Below are 27,007 nucleotides of genomic sequence, written 5' to 3'. Positions count from 1 at the left end.
CCAGAAACTCCCTTCTGCATGGGCATGAGCCTGTCTCTTCTCCCGCAGTGGCTGAACAGGCGCCCTGCCTTTCACTGGGCCTGGGATGAGCCCCAACATGCTGGCCTCTGGGAGCGGGGACTCCTCGGCATGCACAGGCCGAGGGCACAGGTACAAGCCTCCCGCTTGTCATCAGAGGCTGGCTCGATTCAACAGCTTCAGCCCAAAGGCAGTGACAGCCCACAGATCTGTCCTCAGACTGGGGCCAGAGTTGGCTCAAGAGAAGGTAGGCGAGATTAAAAAGTCAGCTGCAGAAAACGACTGGGTTGAGGGGAGGTTGTGAGGCAGGCGAGACATGAAATGTACCCTTGGCCAGAGCTGCGGAGCAAGCCCGGGGGACGGCCCTCCCATCATACAGGACTGGAAGACCCAGAGAAGGTGGTCATCCGGACCACCCGAGCCCTCATCCCGGCTCTGCCGCTAACTAGCAGAAGGGCTTTGACAAAATCAGATCTCTCTCAGCAGCGTTTTCTCATCTGTGCAGTGACTAGAGATGATCTCTGAGTGGCTCATTTGAGCCCCAAACTCCACAGCTCCCTGTTCTCTGTCCCTGAGAGTTTCATCTCTTTACTGAGATGCACTCACGGAACGCTTCCAATCCCCCAGGCTGCAGCTGTCCGTGCTGACAGTCATGACAGAGGTCTGTGGTTGGGGACCTTGAAGAGAGCCGTCTCTGGTTCTGGGGGAGGGTGGAGCTGAGCACCCAGGTGCTGTCCCTACCAAGTGCAGCTATACTGTTTCCTAGGGGCCCTCAGTTCTGCCCTCTGAAGCAGGATAGTGTGACAGGGGTCTCTAGGGTTACTGTTGGGAATGAGGGAACCCAAGAGGATGGAGTTCCTCAGGGTCTCTATATGGGCCTCTCCTCTGATGACCACACCAGAAACCAACCTCCTTCTGACAAAGTTGAAGGTAAAAAGTTGAAATGGATTTAACTACTTCCCCCTTTTCCTTCTGGGCAGCCTTGCTGATTGGCACACCCTAAACTGTGAGTCAGAGGCAGAAAAGAGAATTAAATTTTTTTTTTTTTTTTTTTTTTTTAAGAAAGAGAAAGACACATATACACACAGAGAAAAGGAATGGAAAAAAGAGTGGGAGAGAGGATTAAAAAAAAAAAACAACGCAAACCCTAAGCTCGTACAAGAATGGGAGGGGGGTAGTAACTGCCTTACTGCCACTCCCCAGGAAGAAAGGGGAGGGTTTGAGCTTCTTCTAGCTAGACCTTAAGACTTTCACTTCCCTCTTTCTTGCCCTCCCCAATCAACCCAACCATGCCCCCCACAAAAAAACCCACCAAAACCCAAACCCCCAAAAAACCCCACAAAAATATCTTTAGGAGGAGGTCTGATTGAAGGTGCTTCCTAGCAGCTCTGGAGACCAAGGCCTGAGAGGAGGGGCAGGAAGAGGGGAGGGGAAGGCGCTGCTGAGTCGTCTCTTACTTGAGCTGTGGGTGAGGCTGCGGCTTCTGTGGTGGAGCAGCCGGGGGTGGCTGGACCTCTGCCAGGGAGCTGCTGCTGGAGGGTGCATCTCCGTGGGTGGTGGGGCCGCCCGGCCGCTGAGGAGCCGAGAAGGAGGAAGAGGAGGAGGAGGAGGAAGAAGAGGAAGGTGGCAGTGATGGTCCAGGGGGGAGCCGGCGTGGACGCAGCACCTTGCCTGGGGGTTGCATTCCTTGGGGTTGCCCAGGGCCCCCTAGGTTCAGTACAAGAAAAACTTCATAATTTAACCATATCAGAGGGTTTCCTTATTAGAATCTACGTCTCAAAGGGTGTGGTTATTTAATTACCAAAGGATAAGCTCTATGGCAAGAAGCCACCCGAGGCTCTGAAGGGCTCCAGAGCGGGTCCCTGGCTACCCTCAGACATTGCCACTACGAGCTCCTCCTCAGACTCACAGCGACTCAGTCACAACAGAGGGCAGAGCACGGGGGAGAAACCATGGGATGAGCGGCCCCCATCAGAGGTGAGCTCTCTTACGGAAGGCCCCCAGACCACAGGGACCACCCCTCTCCCCCAGAGGTTCCTCAGGTACAGGCCAACCTGGCCCACGGTGTACTAGGAGGTCTCAAGTTCCACACGGCAGACACGGTACAGGGCACTGGAAAGAGCCCTGGTCTGGGGGTCAGAAAACCCAAGACATAGTCTATCAGCAACTCCCTGAGCAAGTCAGCAAACTTCTCTGGACCTCGGTGTTTACAACCATAAAACTGTTAAAAATTAAGACCTAGTCTTAGTTATCTTTCAAGATAGTAGTGTTTCAAAGATGACAATGGACAAGAAAGTTCTTCAAAAAGTATTCTGTGCCTTATGATCATCGATGATCACTGACTTACATTGTTTTTTTGGAGTTGGCCTTAGTCTGTCCCGCTCCACGCCTGCATGTCTGATTGCCGTACCCCCAGCAGGGCTTCCTTTCAGCATTAACTCATGCCCATGACTAGGACCTTTCATGTCCAGTTGCCTCTTAGTACCATCCTCAGGGGCTCCAGTCCCTCCCAGGTGTATGTGGTGAAATCCTCCAGAAATCCAAGTCCCATTCTCTCCCTGGAGATGTTGTGAGCACCATTTGGCAAAGAAGAGGCCCCCCCCAAAAGGACCAGGATCCCCTTCTCCCAGCATGAGACAGAAAACCATCTGGTGACCTGGAGATCTCATTTCTCAGTCTCAATCCCAGAGTCCACGTTCACGTGCCCACTGGGAGGAGTGGGCTTACAGAAACTCAATGACAGCTAAGAGTTGTACTGTAACTTAGTTTTCTAGAAACGCCAGGACACCTGTACCCTCTGGAGAGGCAGAACTGTATGTCTATACCATAGTACATCCATGATTGTAAGCCAGTTTCCCCTCTACACGGCATGGACTCCACTTTATCATCAATGACCAATTAATACCAGGGTGAGTTACACATAAATAAGGAAATAAGTAAATTAATGGAATTTTGCATGTTGAAGAAGTTCTAAGTTCAAATCAGATAACTAGTGAAGATGATAGATTAGCAGAGCATTTCATATTAACCAGTTTTTGCCTTTTCCAAAGTTTGACATCATTTGTATCTGCATTTTCTTGTAAAGTACTGCAGGTTGATAGCTCAGCTTCTTGTACCAGAAACCTGAGTGCTTTCCCAACTGTACAGAGATGCTTGAATAGCCAGAAACTTTACAACTTAACACTGAAGACAGATATAACTTTTCCTTTATTGCACATTAAGCTGTACAAGAGTCACAAAAGAGAGGTACTTCAATCACACTTCCAGCATTGGCTGAGGTTCTCCCAGCTGGATTGGTACAAAAAAAGGCGACAACATCAGAAAAGAAATGGGTACAGAACACCTGAACGGCAATCCTATACTGTGACACGGATGCCCCAGGCCACAGAGTTGTCCTTAGCATGCTGCCTGAGGGCACAGGACAGTCAGGGTGTGCTGTCTGCTTGTGTTTGGCACTGGGAGGGAGCCCTAGTCCCTTTCTCCCTCACCTGACAGACCGTGGCTGACACCACCCTGGAGCCTGACTAAATTCAAACGGCAACTTCGTATTTGTGGCTCACAAATGTCACATGAAAAGCACCTGAATGTTCACACTGATCACATGCAAAGAAGCAACACCACCGTCAGCTCACCGCTTGGACAAAAATAAATTAAAAAAATAAAATGTATTCCTCCATTCTGGGAAATGTTTCTTTATTCCTTTCTATCATTTCATCAGATTGGGAGGTATTTAAGGACCTGATTCTTATGCAACCCACCTGGAAGTGCTTAACTGCATATATATGTATATATTTACAACAGACCGACTACCATCGGCATCTACATCGTCTAAGGGAGGAATCGCGGACAAGAACATTCACACTCAGTGCATTTCCCTGTAGCTCAGAATTTGCCAGCAATCAAGACAGAAACCAGGGCACGTGCCCCTTGACACAGAAATCATGTAACACACCACCAACACCAGTTATTCCTCAAACCTGGCAATCCACAGAGGTGACATGTCAGTACAGAAGTGAGAGGGAATGCAAAAGTAGAGCTAGAAGCACTTCTTCTAAAAGGCAAACTGCTGGCGTGAACTCCCACAGCCCATGGTGCTAGAGGAGGCCACTTGGTGCCCGATCCTGGCCTGGCCAGGACACGGCAAGATGAGGCACTGACCCGAGGCCTGGTCTGGTAACTGCCTCATCCCTGCCCAGGAGCTGCATGTCGGAGGAAAGAGGACAAACGGGTGAGGGCTCTTTAAGAGCCACCGCTGTGGAACCACAGCCCCAAACACACAAGCTAAAATCTGAGACAGTCCCTCTCAGGAAAGATAAAGCTCTTCATTCTCTGGACTCTGGAGGGCTTTTGGAACAGCTGACAACTAAAGCAGGTGCTCTCAGAGTTCTGGAGCAGCACCTCAGAGTTCTGGAGGCAGTGTACCCACTCGAGGGAAACGGGACAGTTTCGATTCGCTCCCGTGTCGTGATGCCTCAGGAGAGGCCAAGAGAAGAATGGTTGAATCCTTCCCAGACTTTCAGTAGCTCCCTGCATTCTATGTCCCAAATTGCTAAAGAATCATCTCTGTATACAGTAAGCTTTGGGGAAAACGAAGCAGCCTCAGTTCCACAGAAGCGCACAGATGGCCAATTCAGAAACGGCAAAGTAGAAACAACTTAGAGGGACTAAGATGAACACAGGGAAAGTACTCACAAGTTCACTTTGATATTGCACATCAGCGGCCCCATTTTTTTTTTTTTTTTTGTCTAATCTCATAGCTAATTAGTTAATAATAAAACGAAGGGTACACTGGAATGTCAAATACAGAACACATTCCTGGAAATAGCTTATTCTTTATATTTCATGTCATCACTAAAAACACAAGAGCTCTACAGGCACGGCCAGCCTATTCACATAAACTCAAATGCACCAAATTTTAGCAAATGGAGAAAAAGATGGATGCCTTCAGATTCAACGGATGAAGCTACGGAAATTAGACCTCGAAAATCTCTTAAACTTCTATCTATTTACCCTAGTCATGCAGAAAGGAAGCAAAAAGCACAGTTCATTGAAGATCCCAAGCACACTCATGGAGGTAAGCAGGGGGTGGGGGGCGGTTTATCTGAGTCTGGGGGGAGAAGGAGGGGAGTTGGGTTTTATTTTTGTGGTCTTTGTTTCTCCCCTGTCCACCCCCCCAGTCCTATTTCACCCCACATTATGTAATTAAATATACTATCAAACCACCCAGAAGCTAGTCACACTGAACTTGGGAGAGGCACAATTCTTTTGTACACTGTTGACAAACAGCCCTGGAGTCACAAGGTATACAGAGAAACATAAGTGAGCGTTACAAGCACGAACAGGAACAGGTAAACAACCAGACAGAGGCGCTGACACTGCATAGGAAAAACACAGTCCAGTCAGCCTTGAAAAAACGCAGAAATGGCACCAATGGGAGGGTCTGTTGCTCCCCTCCCCGCTTTCCTTTCTTTCCTTGTTTGTTTTTGGCTTAAAATTTCTGCTTTGAAAAATTAACTACCAATCACTTTAAGAAGCTTGGACTTGTTTTGGCCCTACTGCAATGCCATTACAGTCGAGAATATACTGTAAACAACCTTGGGGGGCTGGCCGCTGAGGTGGGGTCTTGCTCGAGTCCGGATCCTTAAGTGTTCCACTCTGGAAGACAAAAATGCAAAAGAGATAAAAACAAAACTCCAAGCAGATTCCAAAGAGAAACCCTGTGGCTCTGTGGCATGGCTGCAGAGGGATCCGGTGGGATCCAGCAGGATCTGGCCCAGGGGTTTCTGCTGTTCCGGAAAGGCCTTAAAGGGATTCTCAGCCTCTGGGTCATTGCCAGGGCCGAAGTGTACGCAGTCTGGGGCTCAGAGCCACTCTGACAGGAGTGTCTGACATCTCCTTACCCTCTTTTCATTTCACTCCCTTGTAGACACTCTTTCTAGAAGCTTTGAGACTTCCAACAGCATCTGGTTTCTTCTCTGGGGGCTGCCCAAGGTCCAGCTCCCCTGGTACTCACAGGCCCAGCTTCCTGAGGAAGGATCAACACCTAACTCCCGAGAGAGTGGCTGGAGTGCCAGCGGGGGCTGCACCAGGTGACTAGCCTAGACTTGGCTCACTTCTCCTGTGGAGTTAACCCTGGGGTGGGATCAGCTCTGGGGCTGACTCAGGGGTCAGAGCCACTCTTTGGGCTGGGCTGGAACTCCCACAGGGAGGGACTTGAAGGAGGGGGCAGTCTTTTGTTTCCCAGGACCCTCCTTAAGCAGAGGGAAGGAGTAAGATGTTAATGTTTGTAAAAGTGCTCAAGGCCAAGCTGTTTTTCCCTCTCAAACAGCATAATTGCATTTTACCCAACAACATGGCTCTACTCCCAGGCTTCCTCTCCTCCCAGCTGTGATTCTGATTATGCCCCGACAGGATCAAAGATGCACGTGACTTCAGTTTGTCTAACATTTGTACCAAAGGCAGTGAGCATTTGGAGCTTGAATTTGGCAAGGGGGAAACGCTCTATGAAGCCTGGGGGCTGCCGAGTGTGCAGATGGTGATGTCAAAGAGGGAGATTCGGAGGCAAGGCTGTGAGAGGCTCAGCGTGTCTTCAGCACACCCCACTTCCTCTTTCACTGCTCCTCTCCCTTGTGACAGGCCCCCCAGCCCTACTCCCACATTAAAACTGTTCCCCATTCCCATGGGCCTCCGATCTGGCCTTCAGGCCCTTTTTCAGCTCCACTACCGGGAGAGCAGAAGTGCTACCCTCTCCAGTATTATGGTCTGTTAATGACAGCACTGCCTAAAATTGTTCTACCAAGAGGATTTCAGATAGGAGGAGGCAGGGGGCCTTTGAAATGTCCTTGGTGCCACTGCATCAGAGGGTGCCCATTCCGTCTACAATCCCGACCTCTCACAGATCACAGCAAGAACACCCACACTTCCTTTCCTTTCTTCCAAGGACTTTCATGGGATCCACGAGGTGGGTCTGAACCCCAGCAATGAAACACTCACACCCAATAAGCCAGCTAGAGCCCACACCATCCAGTCAGCAATCAAGACCCATCAGTTTTTCCTTCTTGGCATCTAAGATTCGCCATCTCTTCTTGACCAGCTCTGGTCAGGCCTGTATCATTTCCTGTTTAGACTACTAGAATAGTCTCTCAAATCTTTAGTCTCTTCTCCAATCGATGTTCTGGATACCTATTATCCTCTGAAACCCCTTCTCTAACTGTATCAGTTTACTGCTCTAAATAATTTATAGCTAACACTATATAGTGCTGGGTAACATGATGGACAACTTTATGCAGTATTTCCCTTAAACCTCACAACAGCTCTACGAGGTATCAACATCCCTAATTTTTAGATAAGGAAACTGAGGGCCAACTAAGCAGGTAATTTGCCCAGGGTCATACAGAGGCAACTGGCATGTGAGCCCAGGCAGTTTGACCTTCTCTTCCCATTGCCCACTGGATGACGTTCACATTCTTCAGGCTGACACCAGAAACTTGCTTCAGCATGGCTGGACTGGCCCTTCTAGCCTCTCCCCCTCATGTTCTAAACTTACCTGACCCTTTACTGTTTATTCTCTAGTCTAGGCCACTCCAATGTTTATGCTAAGTACCCTCCAGAAATACCTTTTCTCCTTTTCTACCAATCCAACCCAACATATCCTGGAGGTCTAAGTCAAATTCTACCTCATCCATGAAATCTCTCCTCTAATTGCCCCTTTCAATTCTGATCTCCTCTCTGAAATCCTATAATAGCACTTAATAGACTGTCTCGTTATCCTGAAGACTCCGATGATGCTTCTAGGGCGGCTGCCAGATCCTTGAGGGCATGCGCTGTGAGTCTTCATCTTCTCATGAATTCCTAACAATTACAGTGCCCATTTTTTTCCAAAGAAAAGTTGGGATATATGGTCTGATATGGTAACTATTTATTAAAAAGGTAAAAATACTTAAAATTGGGAGTATTTTGGAAAAATTTAAGACTATCGCCATTTTACCAATGTAATCAAGCACAGGACTGAGCACATAAGAGGTCTTTAATAAATGCTTATTAGATAAATGACCGTGCAACAACAGTGAAGTCCAAAACGGAGTAGAGTGTAAATAAGTCTTTTATGAGAAAAACGTTGTTAAACCATAGATGTTAAACCACACTGTATCTGATATCGACTCTGATTAGCAGCTCTGAAAATGCTCAGGTTAGCGATTTAAACATGAGGCCTGCTACATGTGCCTGCATATTAGGTGCAGAAGGGAAAGTCAAAACAAGTCTCGAAGAAGCAGAAATTGTTTCCTTTTCTTACATCAAGCCTGAGTAATCCAGTCATGGTAGGGATACTTCAGTTCCAAGAGTTCTTTCCCATTGTGAGCTCTTCTTTCTCTTGGCCTGGCTGCCAACTGGAAGAGAAGTCTGCAGGATGGTGTTTGGTAATGGGCGCACAGGATACCAGGGCTGCCTTTTTACCCAAGCTGGGTGTCAACCCCACCCAACACACACACACACACACACACACACACACACTGCTGTTGGGTCTCCAATAGTAAGTCTTTAAGATTGGGCAGCAGAATGACTGAGGAATTTGGGCTTTGGGGTTAGGAAGACGGTGGGTTAAATCTAAATCTCCCACTTACTAGCTTTGTGACATCGGGCAAGTCATTTTCCCCCCTGCACCTGCCTTTCTTCAAATGGTTTCTATGATATAAAGTGAGGTTGCCTATTTATCTACCTACCTACCTACCTACCTACCTATCTATGGAGACATCTATTGAGATATCTATAAGTACCTGTTCCTGGCAGGTGCTACAAAAGATACGACAGATGATGGTAATGGTGATGCTGACGGGGCCTTTTCCTCTGAAGCTTTGTTGCTTCTTAGGTGTCACTCTCATAATGGAAATACCCCCTTATACAGTTTGTGGAGCCACTAGGGGCACTTGCCAGTCCCCTCCCCCAGGGCCTCACCTTGTACCACTGACAGCTGCCAATGATTCACCTCAGACATTGATCAAGAGCAGCTTAAGATGCTCTCCTCCCAGAGAACTGTTATTTTCAGAGACGGTTATGGAAGACCATAGGGCACAAGGGCAGAAGAAGGGCCAGTGGGCAAAAGCTCCAAAAGGTAGACTTTCACTTCCTATAGTAAAAACAGTAGGAGAGGCTGTCTTGGGAGATGCCTATGCTCGTGCAGGGGCTAGAGAATTGCCTGACAAAGATACAGTAGGGAATGTACCTTTATTGAATATGAGATAGATTAGATGAACACTACAGTTTATCTTCCAACTCTGAGAACCTATGAGTCCAGGGAAAACTTTAAAAATCCCACAGATTAAGCGCTGATGGGGAAACTCACAGCATGAGCTGATAGGGGTAGTCATACCATGAAGCCTGGTCCTGGCTCTCCTCAGCCTCAGAAATACACAAACGAGACACCCAAGGATGAACCGAGCCCAAAAGTTCCCTTCCAAAAGCTTCATGGGGAGAGCTCCCAGAAACTTCCTTTGCACTGGAGCCTGGGAATGTGCCTTGGCCACCCTTGTCTGGCGCCTAGGGAGCTTCTCCTGCTCCCGCCCCCTGGAGCTTGTGGACTGAAGACTTCCCAGGGGTTATGGGAGCCAGGAGAGTCCCCCAGGACTGTCCCTTGCCAGGCTGAGACTCTCTGGCCCTGCCTACAAGCCTTCTGTCTGCTGGGGCTGGGGGCCTATTCCCTATGGGGTTTGGCTACCATGGAATCTGTCTCCAGTCACCAAGAGCCGCCTGGGATGCCGCATTCCACAGAAGTCTGGCCACTCTGGCGTCACTGCCAAAGTCTGGCCTGTAGCCAGCCCACAGCAGGAACTCAGGGCCACATTGAGCTGCAGCATTTCCCTCAGGAAGCTGAGTTGACTCAAACAGGTAAGAATGTGAGGTCCAATGCTTGTGCCCAGCTGCACACAAAAAAGGAGAATAAATGGCCTTAGAGCGGCATAAGGAAAACCCCCAAACAACCCTGGGCTTAGAGAAAGACGACAGGCTCAGAGGGTGTCAGCTTGTAATGCTGCTGCCAAAAATGTGATGCAGCTGGAGGTGCATCAGTGTCCCAGCGAGGGGAGGTCACAGGTCCGCTGCTCTTGTGGCTGAGAAGCCTCACAAGAGAGCACTGCGATCATCAGTGCTGGGTACCTTTTTTAAGGTGGACACCAGTGGAATAAAACGGGTACATGGAGCGGACAGGATGGTGAGAAGTGTGAAATGGCATCTTTCCTCATGGGACTTTGGGCAAGTTACTTAATCTCTGAGTCTCAGTTTCCCAAATGAGCCAAGTCTAAGGATTAAATGCGGTAACTGGGGAAGCCTCCAGGATTGAATAGAAGATCAAAGTTAGTCAAATGTAAATCTGACCAAGGTCAAGGGCTGGTGTGGGTAGTAGTGAGCCTCCTGGCATCAGTGTTTAAGCAGGGCCTGGACAAACTGTCAGAGATGCTGTGGATGGGCTCGTGCAGTCGCAGGCAGGCGACTTCTACAGGCTCTTCTGGCTCTGGGCTTCCATTAAGTCCTTCCTACATTTTTCGGTTCTTTAGGTGTCTGAGGTATGAGACAAGCCCTCCTTAGCTGTGGAGTCTGGAGCCCAGCAAGAAGCCCCGGAGGTGTCCTGCAGGCACAGGCTTTCAGGAGAGTGTGCTGGGGCTCCCCATCCAAGCCGACTGGGCTCGGGTCCCGCTGTGCTGAGGCCACTGGCCTTAGTGACCAGGGAAGCCAGGGAGAGGAGAGCAGGAGAGAGCTGGTGAAGCACGGGTGCCTCCAGGTTGGGAGGTTCAGCGCGGGGCTGTATGAGGAGGAGGGCGAGGGTTCCCCCCCACGCAGCACAAGGGCCAGCTCTCTCCATTCTTACCATCCGTATGCTCTGGTGGAGCATCAAAAGGGCACAGTGCAGGTTGCTGCAGAGCGTTCTTGGAACTGGGGACCAGAAGATCCAGCTTTCCTGCGTATAAGCTGTGTGACCTTGGACAAATCATTGACATTCTCTTTGCTGATATGTAAAACAGAGTGAGAAATACCAGCTCAAACCGTCTCACGTAAAGGTTGTGAGGCTCAAGATAATGGCTGTGCTTTGTAAGTCATAAAGTGCCAGGTAAAGTAATGATATGAGCATCATTACTATTATTTGAATAATAATAAATATCAATCCAAAGGAATGACGCTTTAATGGTAGGATTTCATGCATCAGTGGAGAAGATATTGTTGGGTGGTTTCCTGTCACCTGGTGCACAGTAGTTTAGGGTGGGCGGGGTAGGGTGTGGACTCTGGGCTAAGCTATGCCATGCCCTCTGTATATCACTGACTTGTTCCAGCGAGGTCCCTGAAGATGCAGAAAAGTCACTTCAAAAGCAGTAAATGTCAGCTCTTGAGCTGACTGGAAAGGAAATCACGGGTCTGGGCGAGAAACCAAGTCCATGGTTGAGAGTTTGTGGGGTTTTGCCAAAGACACCTTTAATTTGCCATCCTGTGGCTTTCAGCAGACAAGCTGGGAGAGAGGAGCTCCTATCTGAGGTCCCAGCAGGCTGGAAAGCTGAGGAAGGAAAGACATTGACTCAACTCTTGAGAGTTGCTGGCCTGAGTCCAGCTGCCCCACCATGGAGGAAAGCCTGTGCTTGCTCAGCATATCTGAGACAGGAAATTGAGAAAGGGTCTCAGGGTCTGGCCCCAGGAAAGAGGCCAGGCCAAGCGCCTCGCCGGACACACCACAGAGCTATTCTGATCAGCTCCCCAGGCCCCACTCCCCCGGTCCAGGACCCCAGGGGGAATGAGGCAGCGGGAAGGAATGTGGTCGGGAGGCTGTAGGTTCAGCCAGAGCAAAGGGGACAGTATGTTTTCAGGCACCTTGGGACCTTTCTGGGATCACTCCTGCAGTCCCCAGTGCCCAACTGCCTTCTTCTGAAAGGGTATAAAAGGCACCCAAGGATGAGCTCCTCCTCCTTTTGTGAGGGGAATTGCTGCTCCAAGGGCAGAGCTCATCGGATTGGAGCCCTCCCATAATCAGTGATTTCCTAACGACACAAGAAATGTCCTGTGGGGCGGTCCATGAGACCTGTGGGGACCCAGAGGGCCAGGTCACCCGAGGTCAGAATGTCAGCTACAAGTGATTAAAGATGTCCCTTAAAAGTTATGACAGCCCCAAAATAGTCAGTTTCCCTGAATAGTCTGTTAAGGGACCTGGTCACTACTGACTTTATCTGAACCTGCCTCAAATCTCACATGTTCAGCTTATACTCACAGGGGAACAAATTCCCTAAAGCAGTCCAGCTGTGGGAAGCAGGAAGGCCTTTCTTTGAAAGTTACTTCTTCTAAACTGAATGAAGCCCTCTTATAGTCCCGTGTTTGGGATCTGAGTTGTGTTTCCTCCTTAACTGCATGGCCCTTTAGACTCCATTGAAACCCCTTCTCAATCTTGGTCTCCTAGTACTCAAGAGACTTCATCTTTATAAGCCCTCTGTAGCTAGAAAGACCTGGCTGGAAAGGTTTTTGAGTATCTCTTTAGACCAGAGAGCCAGTGAAAAAGGACTTGCATAATGCCCCGGCAGAGGACAGAGGTTATCAGGCCTCAGTCCTTCAATTCGGAACACTCATCACTGCCTTTCCCAGTTCTGTGGCTAGCACACGGCCTGGATCACAGCATCTTAGATCTGGAAGGAGATTTTTAAAAGTTGCCTGTTCCAACAGCCCTAGCCCCCAGCCCAGCCTTTCACAATGTGCCTGACAAGCGGCTTGGAAATCAGCAGTGACGTGGCAGCCACATACCGCTTTCCCGAGCAGCCATTTCCTCTCTTAGCATCAGAGACTTCACTCACGTCTTCCAGTAGGTTTGCCTTTGGCACCAGTTCTGCCCCATGACAGCTGTTGGAGAGCTGAAGATACTGAGTCATGGGCTCCTTGAGACTACTGCTGCTTCACGGCAGTCCCTTTAACTTTTACTCATAGAACAGATCTGCCAAATGCCCCAACCTCTAGGTCTCTCTCCTCCGAGCACCGTCCAGTTAGAGTTCGTCCTTGTTGTGCTGTGACCCTCAGACTGGAAGCAACATGGGAGGTGTGCTCTGATCCGCTCAAGATCGGGGAGGAGCCTCATCTTCCTCCTGGACACAGTATGTGTATTAATGTCTCCAAAGGCTGAATCTTAGAATCACTCCTCATGGGTCTAACCCATAGCCAAATAGAAAGCCCATGGTGTCCGAAATCCCTTCATTAGCAATTCAGCCCTTTGGCTCTGGAAGATTTTACAGGAAAATAAAAAGGGAACCATGTAATGGGAAATGAAAACAGACTAGCCACATGAAGAAGAGCCCTAGGACACCACCTCTGCAAGCATGACCTGAAAGCTCTGTCCACCTGCATTTCTCTCCCTGGTTCCCGGGAGTCTCAGGAGTAGCACCTCTCCAGAGCCCCAGGATGTAAGGCCCAGCTCAGATCCCAGACGACAGAGCCCAGGATCAGTGAGTGTGATGGAGAGGGGAGAGCAGGCCTACAGGGAGGAGGTTCTGTAGGTAAATAGCCTAGAGGCTTTGGCCACCACTGGCCACCAGGTGTCACTGCCACCTTGAGAACAGTATCCTAAGGCACTCCAGAGTAGAGGGTCCTTTGCCGTGGCCAACTCTCAGGGCAGCCCTAAAGCCGGCAGGCCAGCCAGGCTGAGGCCAAGCTGTCATCAGCCAGATAAGGCTTTGCCACTCACCCCCTCCCTGCTCTCAGAGACTTAGCGCCTCTTACACCCTCAGAACTGGGCACAGCAGGTGGCCTGGGCCCAGCCCCATGACTTTGCTCTCTGTTTTCTATAATCAAGCCACTTTGGTCTAGGCGGTTGGCTGACAACAAGGTAAGGGAGGCCCTCTGCTCACCTCCCCTGTCCCTAGCCTCCTTTAGGCTCTCTTTTAGAGTCAAAGAAATGAAAGCTTTAACGGGGGAGCTGTAGGCAAGGATAGAGAGGGAGAAAGAGAGAAAGGTAGACAAACGTCTAGTCATAAGTCTGTCCTGGTCTTGACCTAGAATACTGGGCAAGAAGCAGCATCTAGGGCTTGTGACTCAGGCCAGAAGCTCTCGCAGCCTGAGCTGCCAGAGCCACAGAAGACAGAGGCCAGCAAGAGGGGCCTGACTGTGAGGAGTGGAACGTGAGTTAGTGGCAGCACCTGAGGGCTCAGTTCGCCATTCAAAGTCCTGGCTGGGACCTAGGTAACGGGCTTTGGTTTACATCTCTTCCATTCGCACTCTACTAAAATTGTTCATAGAATCCCGACACCAACTCCAATATGCTGCTAGGGCTGTTAAAGACACTTATTACAACTGGGAACTCGTCCAACAAATATGTATTGCGATGGCAAATCAAGAGAGGGGTAGGTGGGAGTGGTTTATCACTGTTGTTTATATAGAATTGCTGTCACATGGTGACAATAAAAAGCAGACAGATTAGTTTTGTTATTGTTGTTCGACTTTTCTACCCACAATTGACTGTACCTGGGCAGACCATGCCCCCACCCCTCCTTAGTGTACCCAGGGTACATCCAGTGGCTGCCAGGGGCTGGCTACTCTGCCAGACCTGAGGGACACAGCAGTGAACAAGCCCTACTCTTGAGGCGCCGACATTCTAGTGGAAGAGACAAAGAAACACAGAGGAGAATGATCGTGGCTGATAGCAAGTGATGTGCAGAAAATTAAAGAAGGGAGGGGTGGTAGCCAGTGACTAGGTGGCAACTTTGGACTTTGGAGGGTTTAGGAAATATGTTATACAATCACGAAAGAGCCAGCCATGCAAAAATACGGGAAGCGCACTTCAGAGAGAGGACACAGCTAATGCAAAGGTCTCACCAGCATGGCGAGGGCACAGTGAGCTAGGATGGTATGAGGGCACTGCATTTATCACTGTGGCCCTAAGTTTATTAACTAATTTTAAGCACATACTTTGGGGTAGGCCTGTGCTAGTCAGTGAAAACACAGACAAATAAGGCTTGAAAGTATTTGAGAGACATTTGCTAAATTAATTTAATTATGTATGTAGTAAAGAATTTGGCCTTGCCCAAAGAGAGATCTGGCCTTTACTCACAACCCCCTCCCCCCTTGGAAAGTAGCCTCTAAACTCTTGGAATTTCCTGAGTGACAGGAGTGTCTCTGTTATTCAAGGTGGGGGCCCCTCAGCCCACCTGATGGTGCATGATAATGAGGTGACTCATGGTGGGCCCCTCAGGCCCCTTGGTATTAGACTGACCTCCAGGGAGGGGAAAGTTGGAGACTGAGTTCAAGGAGGTGATCAATCAATCAAGCAAGACTACAAGATGAAACCCCAACAAAAACTCTGAACACTGAAATTCAGGTGAGCTTCCCTGGTTGGCAACACTCCATGTGCCTTATCACATATGGATGCCAGAGGATAATGCATCCTAAGGACAAAAGAAGCTTTGTGTTTGGGACCCTCCCAGACTCTGCCTTATGCATCCTTCTTTCACTTATTTTTGACCTGTATCCTTTCCCATAATACACCTGTGAGTATAATAGCTTTCAAGGAGTTTTGTGAGTTCTTCCAGAGAATTATTGAACCCGAGGGTGGTTTGGGGAACTATCTGAACTTCCTGCTGCTGTCAGGAGTGAGGGTAGTCTTGTGGAGGACTTAAGGGCCTTTAGACTTTGCAGCTGGGCTGACTCCAGGTTTCATGTGACCTTAGAATTGAAAGGGATCTAAAGATCATCTAATCCAATTCCATTTTATAGGTGAGGAAACAGGTCTAGAGATGGGAACTGACTTACCCACGGTCACGTGATGTCACGGCAGAGTGAGACTAGCCCCTGAGTGTCTTGACTCCCAACGTGGTGTGCTTTCCACAGTTTTACAGTTTCTGTTGTAACTTCAAATGTGAAGCTCAGCAGAGAAAAACTTACCCTGAAGCCACACTGGCTTTGCTACAAGGAAGTTTTGCAGGTGTGCCTATATTTAGGGAAGCTCATTCCCTACCAGGTTTCCTGCCTTGACTCTGACATATTTCTCTTTAAAATATTTGAGTTGAGATATTTAATGTTTACAAAGTAAGGGGGTTATATGAAAGAAGAATCAATGCTTTCATTGGGTGAAAACACTTTTTTTGGTAAATTCTTTCTTTGTTATTGAACTTCTATCATTTTCATATTATCTCAATTTTATTGTTAGAAGAGATCTTAGCGATTTTTTTTGTTCAACCCTTCATTATACACGCAAAGATGCTGGGGCAGAGAAATAGAAAGAAATCTACCAAGGTGACCTGGTGAGTCAGTGGCAAGGACAGGCTGAACTCAGGTCTCCTGACTTTCAGCGTAGCCTTCATTCAAGTCAGGATGATTTCCCTTTAGGAGGCCAAGACAGTGTTGCACACATTTATAAAAGTACTTAAGCAACCCTCACAGAATCCCAGAGAAGCCCATTTTTGTTTATCTTGCCTGGGCAGCATCAGGCTCTCTTACTCTGTCATAAATTCTTTAAGCAGCTACCAGATATTCTCTGTATTTCTCAGTGGGTAAGGGGGGAAGGGGGCTCTTGTCACTTTTCCTCTAGAGCAGGAATGAACATCAATCTGCCAATCCCATCACTGAGACAGTGTGGACTAAAAGGCAAGACTAGGACTCAAACACCTTGATTCCATCAGATTTACAAAATCATAAAATCTACTGCGGGCCTCATATTATTTTAACCGGGAAAATCTTTTTATCACCTCTAGTTAAGTACAATATTTAAATAATGGGCTTGTATCTCTAACAAGCAACTAAGGTGTGTTCTCCTAATTACCCTACCTAATTATCTAGTGACTACATTCCTGAAGCACAGGAACAGATTCTTGCACTTGGTCAGAGGCCCCCAGAGCGTGAGCCACCTATAGAAGGTGTGAAACAAACACAAGAGCTAATCTATGGTAACATCCCGCCACATGGGGCCACTCCCAACTTGGATACCCAAAGACAGCACAGATGTTTCTATGTTTCTATGCTATGATTCTGTGATGTTCAAATGATGAGAAGATAAATGTGGGCTATTTTGCTTCTATACTAAATAATCCAGACTATTTTATCTTGTTTTTGTTTTTGTTTTTTTTTTGCCCTCTCCCCCTCCTTTTCTTCTTTCTTACTGAAAGATTTCAAGAATCCAATTACTTGGCTTCTGATTGCAGTATAATCCCAGCACTGATCTTTAGAAAAGGGAGTGATGATCTCAAAGCCTAAGGCTGTAGGGAACCCACACCCAGAGGCTGCTTACGTAACAACACAGGTAGCCTTTACTGAGCATTTACCACGTGCTATGCCATGTGTTAGGTTCTTTACTTCATCTGATCCTTGTAACAACCCTAGAAAATAAGGGCTGTTGTTTAGATCTCTCCTGAGCCACAGATACGGTCATCGTTCAAGGTCACAAAGCCAGTAAATGGAGGGTCCAGGATTCAAATTTGGATAGTTCCTGCTTCAAAGCCCACATTCTGAATCACTATCCTATTCCACCTCCCTAACTGAAGTAGGATCTCGAAAGCAAGATTGCTGAGAGATTTTCATTATAAGGGATAAAACCTGAGCCCTGGAAAGGGTAGTAACTTCCCCCCAGAGTCACACAGCTGTTTAGGGGAAGAGCTAGTCTAGCACTCAGTTCTTGGATTCATTGTCCCAAGTTCTTACTACTCTATTATACGGTGGAGAGAAGAGTTTGGCGACATTTTTGAAAAATGAGCTACCTCCTAGATGACTGTCTTTAGCCCACTATAGTGCCACAGGGCCTGAGGTTTCACAAAAACCTCAGTGTGGATTTCCCACTAGACCTGCAGCGGGAATACTGTCACTGTGAATGTGACTGCCCGGAGTCACACACCACAGTCAACTGGAGAAAGCTGCCTCGTCTCCCTTAGGAAGGAAAGTAAAACTCGAATATGAGTTTTACCTTGTCACTCCCGCTCAGAATGAGGGACCTGACTCTCCCCTCTCTCCAGACTAGGAGATTTCTCAGAATCACCCTTGTTTCTCTACAAATGCGGCAGACCTCTCAGGCAGTGAACAGCTAATGAGAGATCTGATCCAGCCCTTCCTCAGATACCTCCCAGTTTAAAAGTCCCAGGGGAAACAGGTTCTGGTTCCCTGGAGTCTTCAAGTTCAGAGGGAAGGGATCCAGTACTCCATCTCTGGACAGTTCTATAGCTGATCCTGCAGCTTGCTAATGAGAAGGTTTCTATAAGGAGTGGTAGAAGATAATCAGGTGTCCAAAGGGGAGGGAAGGGAAAGAGAGGGAGAAGGAAAAGACTACATAGAGCCCATGCAGGCCTGTAGGTATCTGACCTCTGCTCCATCCTAGAGCCACCAGTCTAGAGCAGTGGGCTTGGCAATGGTTCTTGGCTCTCCTCTGTCTCTTCCCTGCTTACCTGTGGCTGCTGAGTGGTTAAGGGTCTCTGAGGAGACAGGACAGGGGTCCTGGACAGCAGCTGGTTCATCTTGCTGATGGCCAGGTCGGTGATGAGCTGCCTGTCCTCCACTTGGTGTTCCCCCATCAGCGGCATACTACAGTCCATGACCTGGTGGAGGAAGTGGCCCAGATTAGGAAAGGGACTGGAAACATCCAAGGCCTGGTACAGTCTTTCAGAATGAGCAGGACTTAAGCCAGCAGAGAGAGGTTGGGGTGAAGTTGGTGCTTTTGTCTTCGGCTGGAAGCATATTCCTTTGCATATATTGGCCTTTATCCCCTTCTCCTGCAAGCCTTTGCCTTGGGCCTCCCCCAGACTTCACCCATGCCAGGGCTCAGTGGGACTTCAGTCTGGTGGCTGAAGGTGGTGGGGAGAAAGAGAGAGCAAGGAGAGAGGATGCCTTCTCTTTTCACCACCCATCCAATTTTTCCCGTACCTCAAGGTCCAGATCAGTATTTTCCTCCTTTAGGGAGTGTCTGCTTGCCCAGGATCATAGACTCTGTAGTCCAACTCTCTCATTCATGGATAAGAAAACTGAGGCCCACCGAGAGGCAGAAGGTATGACCATCCAGAAGTTATATGCCAAGCAGACTATGGAGTAGATGCCGAAGCCCACTTTGGGCTCCTGACATGAATCCTCTGCAAATACCACCAATTCTTGGCAAGGAGCCTCTCCTGCTCCTGGGAAGACTGTACGGGAATGTGTGTGAAAGACCATATGGCCACTGACTCTCCCTTTAATACAGGAAAAGTGTCAGCAAAATTGTGCCAGAGGCTCAGGCTGAGTCAAGTGTCTCCAGGCTCCGAGAAGGGCTACGGAGAACCTCCTGCACCCGGGAGACCTGAGTTCTAGTCCAGGCCGAGACATCGATTCACTGCGTAGCCTTGGGCACATGTTCATGGCATTAGGCCTCAGTTGCTTCACTGGCAAAATGAGCAGACTGGACCAAATGATTCCCAAGACCAGCTTCCTGAGACCAAGAATGGCAAAACCACTAAAGTCTTCCCAGAGGACTGGCAGGCTAGGACCCAGGAACCCGAGTCTGGCATCTCTTACCAATGGTGTGGGTCAGCCTAGCTGGTTAGAAATAACATCTCCCACTGGCAGGTGTGTTTTTGCTATGCATACCCCCTGGCTGTGTCATCTGGAAACCTTCCCAGGGCTCAGGAGACTCTAATATAAATGCAGTCCGTGCTGCCCATGTAGGTCTCAAGCCAAAAGCCTGGCCTCCAGCCTGGGGGGTTGTCTCGTACTGAGATACTGTGTGGGCCAGACTCACCTCAAAAATGTAGTCTTTCCCATCTTTGCCATGTACAGCTTTGACAGCACAGATGTCCAGGCCACCAAACATCTCAGAGCAGGTGTCTACCCACAGCTTGTACCTGGAGGGGAGGGGAAGGTGTCCCGAGGCTGGGGCATTAGTCCCATGCTCTCCTTGCTGTCTCTACCTCTCCCAGCCCCCGCCCCATCCTTCCCGCCCTCCACCACCATCAAATACACTGCCTTGTCTACAGGGCCCTCCTGCTTTGCTTTCCAGATCCTACCTACCTTCCCAAGCTCAGAGCAGGTCTCACCTACTCCAGGTGGCCTTCCTTGGCCATGCCAGCCCACAGTAACTCCTCCTTTCCTGGACCTTCTATGGCATGTCCAGTCTTTATCTCCACAATTCAGCACATAACCCATTCCTGCCTGATCTTGTTAACTGGGTGCTTGGGCCTTTGTGTTCCATCTGTCCGGCCTGATCAGAGGCTCCCTTTGGGCAGGGCTCATTTCTTACACCTCCTCATCTACGGACGCCTCCCCTTACTTACCTGTCTGACATGGCGATCTGTTCCAGCATTGCAGAGCCAGTGTTTGTCTTCCAGTTCCCTGAGATCGACGTCCTCCTACAACAAGGTCCCGCCAGGACAGGACAGACAGTGAGCCGGGCCAGCAAGAGGAGGGCTCACCGCCACTTTCCCCACCTGCTTCTCCCGCAAATAGCCGGGGGCCTGTCTGCTGAGCCTAGAGCCTGGCTGCCTCTGCCAACCCCCGCCTGCAACGCTCTCCTCCTTTCTACACGAGTCCCACCCAGACTGCTCTGGCTCCACGGGGCCTTCACTGATCCTTTCAACCGGATGAGCGCTTGCTCTCTTTAGAACACCTAGGGGACTTGGCCTGCACCTCATTTAAAATCCTGCGTCTACTTTTTACTTTAGTTATTTGAGCTTAGTCTTCTGTCCACAAGTCTATTAATCACTTGAGGGTATATATTTTGTCTTGTATTCCCAGCAGCCTACCCACTTGGTATCTGGGCTGAGTTGGTATATACAAACTGAATTCTATTGATCCTGGAAATACCCTCAGGGTTCCTGTGAATATCTCCCCGTGGCTTCCTTACTAGCTCACTTATTCATTCAGTAGTTAATTTTGAGGGCCTACAGTATCAGCAACATGACTCTGGACAAGTCAGTTAACCTCTTCAGGCTTAGGCTGCCTCGTCCATCACATGGAGCTGATGGAATCAAGTCCCCAACCCCTTCTCTTCCGTGCCCTCTGCGCCCTCCCTCCAAGAGCATGTGTTAGAGTCAACTAGTCTTGGACTAAATAGGAGGCAGGTGACCTGGTTTCTGGTTCTGGATTTGCTCTTGACTGGCTGGATGACCTTGGGTGAATCACTTCACCTCTCTGCGCCTCCCTTATCCCTATGTAAACACAGGGGTGTCATGAGGACCAACTGATACAGTTTTAAATAAACTGTAAAATACCAAAAATATGGCTTTTAAATTATTAGTCTTTGCTCAGACACAGTCAAGAGGAAGGGGATGGTCTAGGGGACAGAAAAGCCCTGCTCAACTACTGACAGAGCCCTTCACCTGCTGTCTTTATCACTCACTATGACTGAAGACTGGATGATGTGCTTCTCTGCTCAGCAGTTCTCAGGAGTATTCTCTCAGAGATCTGATTTCAGACACTGAGAAGCCAAGACACACGGCTGGTACTTCAGAGCCCGAGCCAGCCCAGTGAGCCGACCAATATGGTAGAAACAACCCCTCACATTTGTATAGTACTGACTACCTTCCAAGGTTCTTCCTTTCCCAAATCCCTCGCCAGAGCCTCACTGCAACCGCCCTGTTTTGAGTAGGCTGCGATTCTTGCCCCCATTTTACAGACAAGGAGATTAAGACGCAGAAAGGTTAGATGACTTGTCCAGGCTTGTATATCTAGTCAAAGTAGATACAAGATAAAAACTCAGGACTCTTGGTTCCTTCATTGTGCTGCACTTTTCCCTACACCCCACTACCTAGTTCAGAAAAGACAAACAACTGACAGCTGAGTGGCTTGCAAAATATGAATAGAACAACAAAGGCAGATCATAGTAAAAATAATGCTGTCTTCCTAACACTGGTGGTTCACAGGTGTGTTCCTGTGGTGACGCTGGACTCCTCAAGGACAGGGGCAGAGAGTCCCTCACTTCCATGTCCCCAGCACAAGGCCAGGGTACATAATAGGGTCTCAGAAACTTTGAGTAATAATAATGTCCCTTATACTTTACACCTTTCTCTAACAACAGGATGCAGGGCACAGATCCATGCAGGCTGCCTGGAGCATGTGGGAGCAGAGGGGAAACTGAGAAGCCGTTTAGGGAGGCTCACAGGTCATCCGACCTCCACAGAGGGACCCACATTATTGCCTACTGACAGTGGAGCAGGAGCAGCGCATTCTTCCCACCAACCATGGCTGTCTCTAGGTCTCTAGGTCTCTAGGGTGAGGGCTGGGGGAGAAGGGAAGAATCTCAAACCTTATCTTGACTACTGCCAAGTCAATTCCTTCTTCTGAGAGCAAGAGAATGGCCAAAAGTTTGGGGAAGAGGAGCTGAGAGGGCCTAAACATTCCCTCAAATAACTGACGGTCCCTTGCAAATAAAAAAGTAAGTAAATGGTCATCATCAAAAAATCTACCAACAATAAATGCTGGAGAGGGTGTGGAGAAAAGGGAACCCTCCTGCACTGTTGGTGGGAATGTAAATTGATACAGCCACTATGGAGAACAGTATGGAGGTTCTTTAAAAAACTAAAAATAGAACTACCAGACGACCCAGCAATCCCACTCCTGGGCATATACCCTGAGAAAACCATCATTCAAAGAGTCATGTACCACAATGTTCATGGCAGCACTATTTACAATAGCCAGGTCATGAAAGCAACCTAAATGTCCATCGACAGATGAATGGATAAAGAAGATGTGGCACATATACATAATGGAATATTACTCAGTCATAAAAAGAAATGAAATTGAGTTCTTTGTAGTGAGGTGGATGGACCTACAGTCTGTCATACAGAGTGAAGTAAGTCAGAAAGAGAAAAACAAATACTGTATGCTAACATATATATGGAATCTAAAAAAAAAGAAAGGTTCTGAAGAACCTAGGGGCAGGACAGGAATAAAGATGCAGACATAGAGAAGGACTTGAGGACACGGGGAGGGGGAAGGGTAAGCTGGGACGAAGTGAGAGAGTGGCATGGACTTATATATACTACCAAATGTAAAATAGATAGCTAGTGGGAAGCAGCTGCATAGCACAGGAAGATCAGCTCAGTGCTTTGTGACCACCAAGAGAGGTGGGATAGGGAGGGGGGGGAGGGAGATGCAAGAGGGAAGAGATATGGGGATATATGTATATGTATAGTTGATTCACTTTGTTATAAAGCAGAAACTAGCACACCATTGTAAAGCAATTATACTTCAATAAAGATGTTAAAAAAAAAAAAGGTAAGTAAATGTTTTCTAAAGCTGCTCCAGTCACCCACCCCTCATCAATGGTTGGGGATTCTTTTTTTTAAAATGTTGATTCTGGCCATTTAAATTTATTTATTTATTTATTTACTTTTAAAATATTTATTTATTTATTTGGGTGCGTCAGGCACGAGGGATATTTGTTGCAGCATGCGGCATCTTTCTTTGCAGCACGTGGGCTTCTCTCCTGCTGTGGCGTGTGGGCTCAGTAGTTGTGGTGCGTGGGCTTAGTTGCCCCGCGGCATGTGGGATCTTAGTTCCCTGACCAGGGATCAAACCCGTGTCCCCCCCTGCATTGGAAGGCAGATTCTTAACCACTGGACCACCAGGGAAGTCCCCTATTTTTTTTGGCTGCGCTTTGCGGCATGCAGGATCTTAATTCCCTCACCAAGGATAGAGCCTGTGCCCCGTGCAGTGGAAGCACGGAGTCTTAACCACTGGACTGCCAGGGAAGTCCCTGACTCTCTTATCTTATGCTTCATTTAAATTGTTTTCAGAAACCCCAACCTTTAAAAATGTGGTGTCTCTTTTTAAGGATGAAGACATTCTTGCTCCACTGTCATAACTGTTTTGAATTTATTTAGGGGATTTTAAAATTAAAGGATAGGATACCTGCTTTCCTAGGTGCCGAAGTCATCAATTTTTCTGCTTCTTTTAGCTAGTTTTTATAATGGTCTTTTAAATTATCCTGTCTTACATTGTGCATAATTTTAAAGCAACCTTAAATTCCTTTCTGAAGCAGAAAGGCTTTAAATAAAAAATTATAACTGTATGCTAACGCATATATATGGAATCTAAAAAAAAAAAAAATGGTACTGATGAACCTAGTTGCAGGGCCGGAATAAAGAGGTAGACATAGAGAATGGACTTGAGGACATGGGGTGGGAGGGTGAAGCAAGACATATACCCTACCGAATGTAAAATAGTTGGCTGGTGGGAAGCAGCAGCATAGCACAGGGAGATCAGCTCAGTGCTTTGCGATGACCTAGAGGGGTGGGATAGGGAGGGTGGGAGGGAGGCTCAAGAGGAGGAGGATATGGGGAAGTGTATGCATATGACTGATTCGCTTTGTTGTGCAACAGAAACTAACACAGTATTGTGAAGCAATTATACTCCAATAAAGATTTACTAAAAAAAAATTATAAACTTAAAAAAGTAGGAATCGGGTGAATAAAGGTAAAAAAGATTCTGTGCTTCAGTTCTTCACAACGGCTCTTCCCTGCATACTTATTGGGGGCCTACTACACGCCTGCTACTGTACAAGGAAGCAGGGCCACAGAGATGACTCCGGTTCCGCCCAGAGAGCTCAGAGGAGCGTGGTACAAATACCCAACGTGTGAAAAGCCCTCAACTAGAAGTGTGCGAAGGGTTACAAGAAGGGAGTGCAGGGAAGGGACTCCTAACTAACTCCAGGGGTGGGGAGTATACACACTAAAAGGAAAGATGAAGGAAGAAAAATGAAAATAGATGGTGAGAGAGGGAAGCTGCTCAACCCTGACGTCTGCTCAAGTCCTGAGTGGCAAAGATCAAATTCATGTATTGTAATGTTCTCTCTTTGTAAAGAAGAACACTACCTTAACATTTTTTACAGTGTGAAGTTAATATTTCCAAAATTGGACTTGTAAGCCATTTTTATTCTTATGTATTTTATGGAAGATCAGGTAGTCTTGAAATCTTTTCTTTTTCTAAATTGTATTGGAGGAAACCTTTACCTTTCCATTCTGGCAAATGGACACAGTTACATGGAGAAATCATCTATTCTCATAACCACTAGGCTTTTAATGTTCTGTAGTGTTTGCAGGGCTATATCGCTACGTCAGGAGTTTTTAACTTTTTCTGTGCTCTGGCCGCCTAGTGAAGCCTATGGATTCCTTTCAATGTGTAAAATATATAAGACGTGTGAATGTAAAATAAACTACACAGGACAACAAAGGAACTCAATTATTTAAAAGAATTTACCAGAAGAGTTATCAAAAATAACAAACAAATCTCAGATTAGTAAAAAATATGTTTCTTCGTAAATAACAAATGTATTCACAGGTGTGAATGCAGTGGCAAGTCTAACTACCATGATTCTTAAATAGTGATAAAAGTAACTGGAATTTAGAGAGATCTGTCACAAGTGTATGTGAAACAAAAACCTCTGTGATGACCATTAGTGACAAATCACACATGCTGCTGCTGATACTCCAGTCTGCTCAAAACTGAGGAGAACGTCAGATTCCACTTAGAGGCTAAAATGAAAATAAATACTCATTTTATTTCTCATCTTAGTTCAGGAACCCCTTCTCTGCCTTGAAAGGAAGCCAGGCTAAGACTCCCTTGACTTGAATGGCGCCCTCTCTCTGTTCTCTGCCTTGTGGGCCAGAGGAGGCTAAACTGAGAGGTGGCTACTACCTGGAGGCCGAGAGTCTCCCCAGAGCTGAGGAGACAGCGAAGAGCATCTTTGGGGACCCCACCCCCACTCACATGTAAGCCTTGTAGTTGTTGCCTATCTTCTGTACCCGGATGTCATACTTGGCGTCAATGAAAGGCTCTGCTGTGGCGTAGGTCTGGGTGAGGGCCACCACGCTAGCAATGTCCTGGAAATCGTAGTGGTTTTCCACTTTGACCTAATGTTGGAGGAAGGCAGAGAGGGAGAAGGGGACACATACACACACACACACACACACACTGAGAGTCACAAGAGCCCTGAGCCCCCAAACCCATCAAGATGTTTCCATCCAGATGCAGACCTGAGTGCCACATCTCCCTAGGAAGTCCCTACTCTTGAGCTTCCCTTCCCAGGGCTCAGGAGCCACATTTGCTGCAAAGAACACAGGGACCAGTCAGGTGGCCTGCACTCTGCTTGCTGCAAGAGGACCGTTTGGGTAACACTCATGGCTTCAGAGGGGCCAAATGGTCTTCTCCTTGAAAAGAAGTCATCAGCAACAGAGGCAGAAGAATAGTCCACAACCAGGCTCTCTGAAAAGTGCCCTTTTTGGCCTCAACCCCAGAGCACAGCAGCCCCAGCCTTACCTTGCCCATGCCCGAGTGAGCATGGCCGATCTTTACCACCACAGGGAACGTGGGCAGAGTCAGCTGAAAGCAGAGGAGAAAGGAATGAATTGGTCAGAGTGTACATGTGGAATCTTACAAATATTTTTCCTGGGAACACCCTTGGAAGGGGTCTTTAAAGAACTAGTGCAACCTACTTGCCTCACAAATTAAAAAACTGAGGCCCATAGGGTGACAGTGACTTGCTTAAGGTCACAGCATATTAGTAGCAGAACTATAAGGACCCTGCTCTCCGACTTGGTACTCTCTACATCTTTAAAACTTATTGCTTCATCCTTCATGTGTCCAGCTTTCCTGTACTGAACCTGGCTTTTCTCCCCTCTTTCACACTCTCTTCCTTGCTCACCAACACCCCAAACTCACCACCAAACACAGCTTAGTATGCGAAGGCCCATTTCTGCCCAGCTTGGGGTTTGGAAGAGAGCTGACATAAGAATTCAACATGTTTATCACTCAAAAGAGATCCTTAAGAGAGTAAACATTACCTTGAGGTAGCCGTATTTTAACAGAGGAACTATGAAAACTTAAAAGAAGAAGAACTACCCTCCAAAGGCAGGATTTCAAGCTGTTACAAAATGGCGATGGAAGAAATAACATGGTGGAGGGGAAAGAGCGCTGGACCAGACGTCAGGAGACTGGCATCCCAGTCTCTCTGCAAGTCCCTTTACCTCCCTGGGCCTCAGCCTTCACGTCTGCCGAGTGAAGAGCCTGGACTGGATGCTTTTGAGATCCCGTGCAATAA

The 27,007-nt window shown here is 47.9% G+C and overlaps 1 protein-coding gene across 1 annotated transcript in view; it reads right to left on the bottom strand.

The window, feature by feature from the left end:
• SYN2 (synapsin II) overlaps positions 1-27,007 on the bottom strand; it is a 179,313-nt gene that overhangs the window by 1,990 nt on the left and 150,316 nt on the right. Inside the window, exons 6-12 of the mRNA XM_036868828.1 lie at positions 26,227-26,289; positions 25,678-25,820; positions 20,244-20,318; positions 19,712-19,814; positions 18,393-18,542; positions 5,613-5,673; positions 1,476-1,725 (exon numbers count right to left, since the gene is read on the bottom strand). Of these exons, the coding sequence (XP_036724723.1) occupies positions 1,476-1,725; positions 5,613-5,673; positions 18,393-18,542; positions 19,712-19,814; positions 20,244-20,318; positions 25,678-25,820; positions 26,227-26,289 (845 nt within the window). The remainder of the gene's footprint in view (positions 1-1,475; positions 1,726-5,612; positions 5,674-18,392; positions 18,543-19,711; positions 19,815-20,243; positions 20,319-25,677; positions 25,821-26,226; positions 26,290-27,007) is intronic.

This window comes from Balaenoptera musculus, chromosome 11 (genome assembly GCF_009873245.2).
Source record: "Balaenoptera musculus isolate JJ_BM4_2016_0621 chromosome 11, mBalMus1.pri.v3, whole genome shotgun sequence".
In the NCBI taxonomy this organism is placed as follows: Eukaryota; Metazoa; Chordata; class Mammalia; order Artiodactyla; family Balaenopteridae; genus Balaenoptera; species Balaenoptera musculus.
The sequence above is the reverse complement of the archived record's forward strand: the minus strand, read 5'-3'. Positions and strand labels throughout refer to the sequence as shown.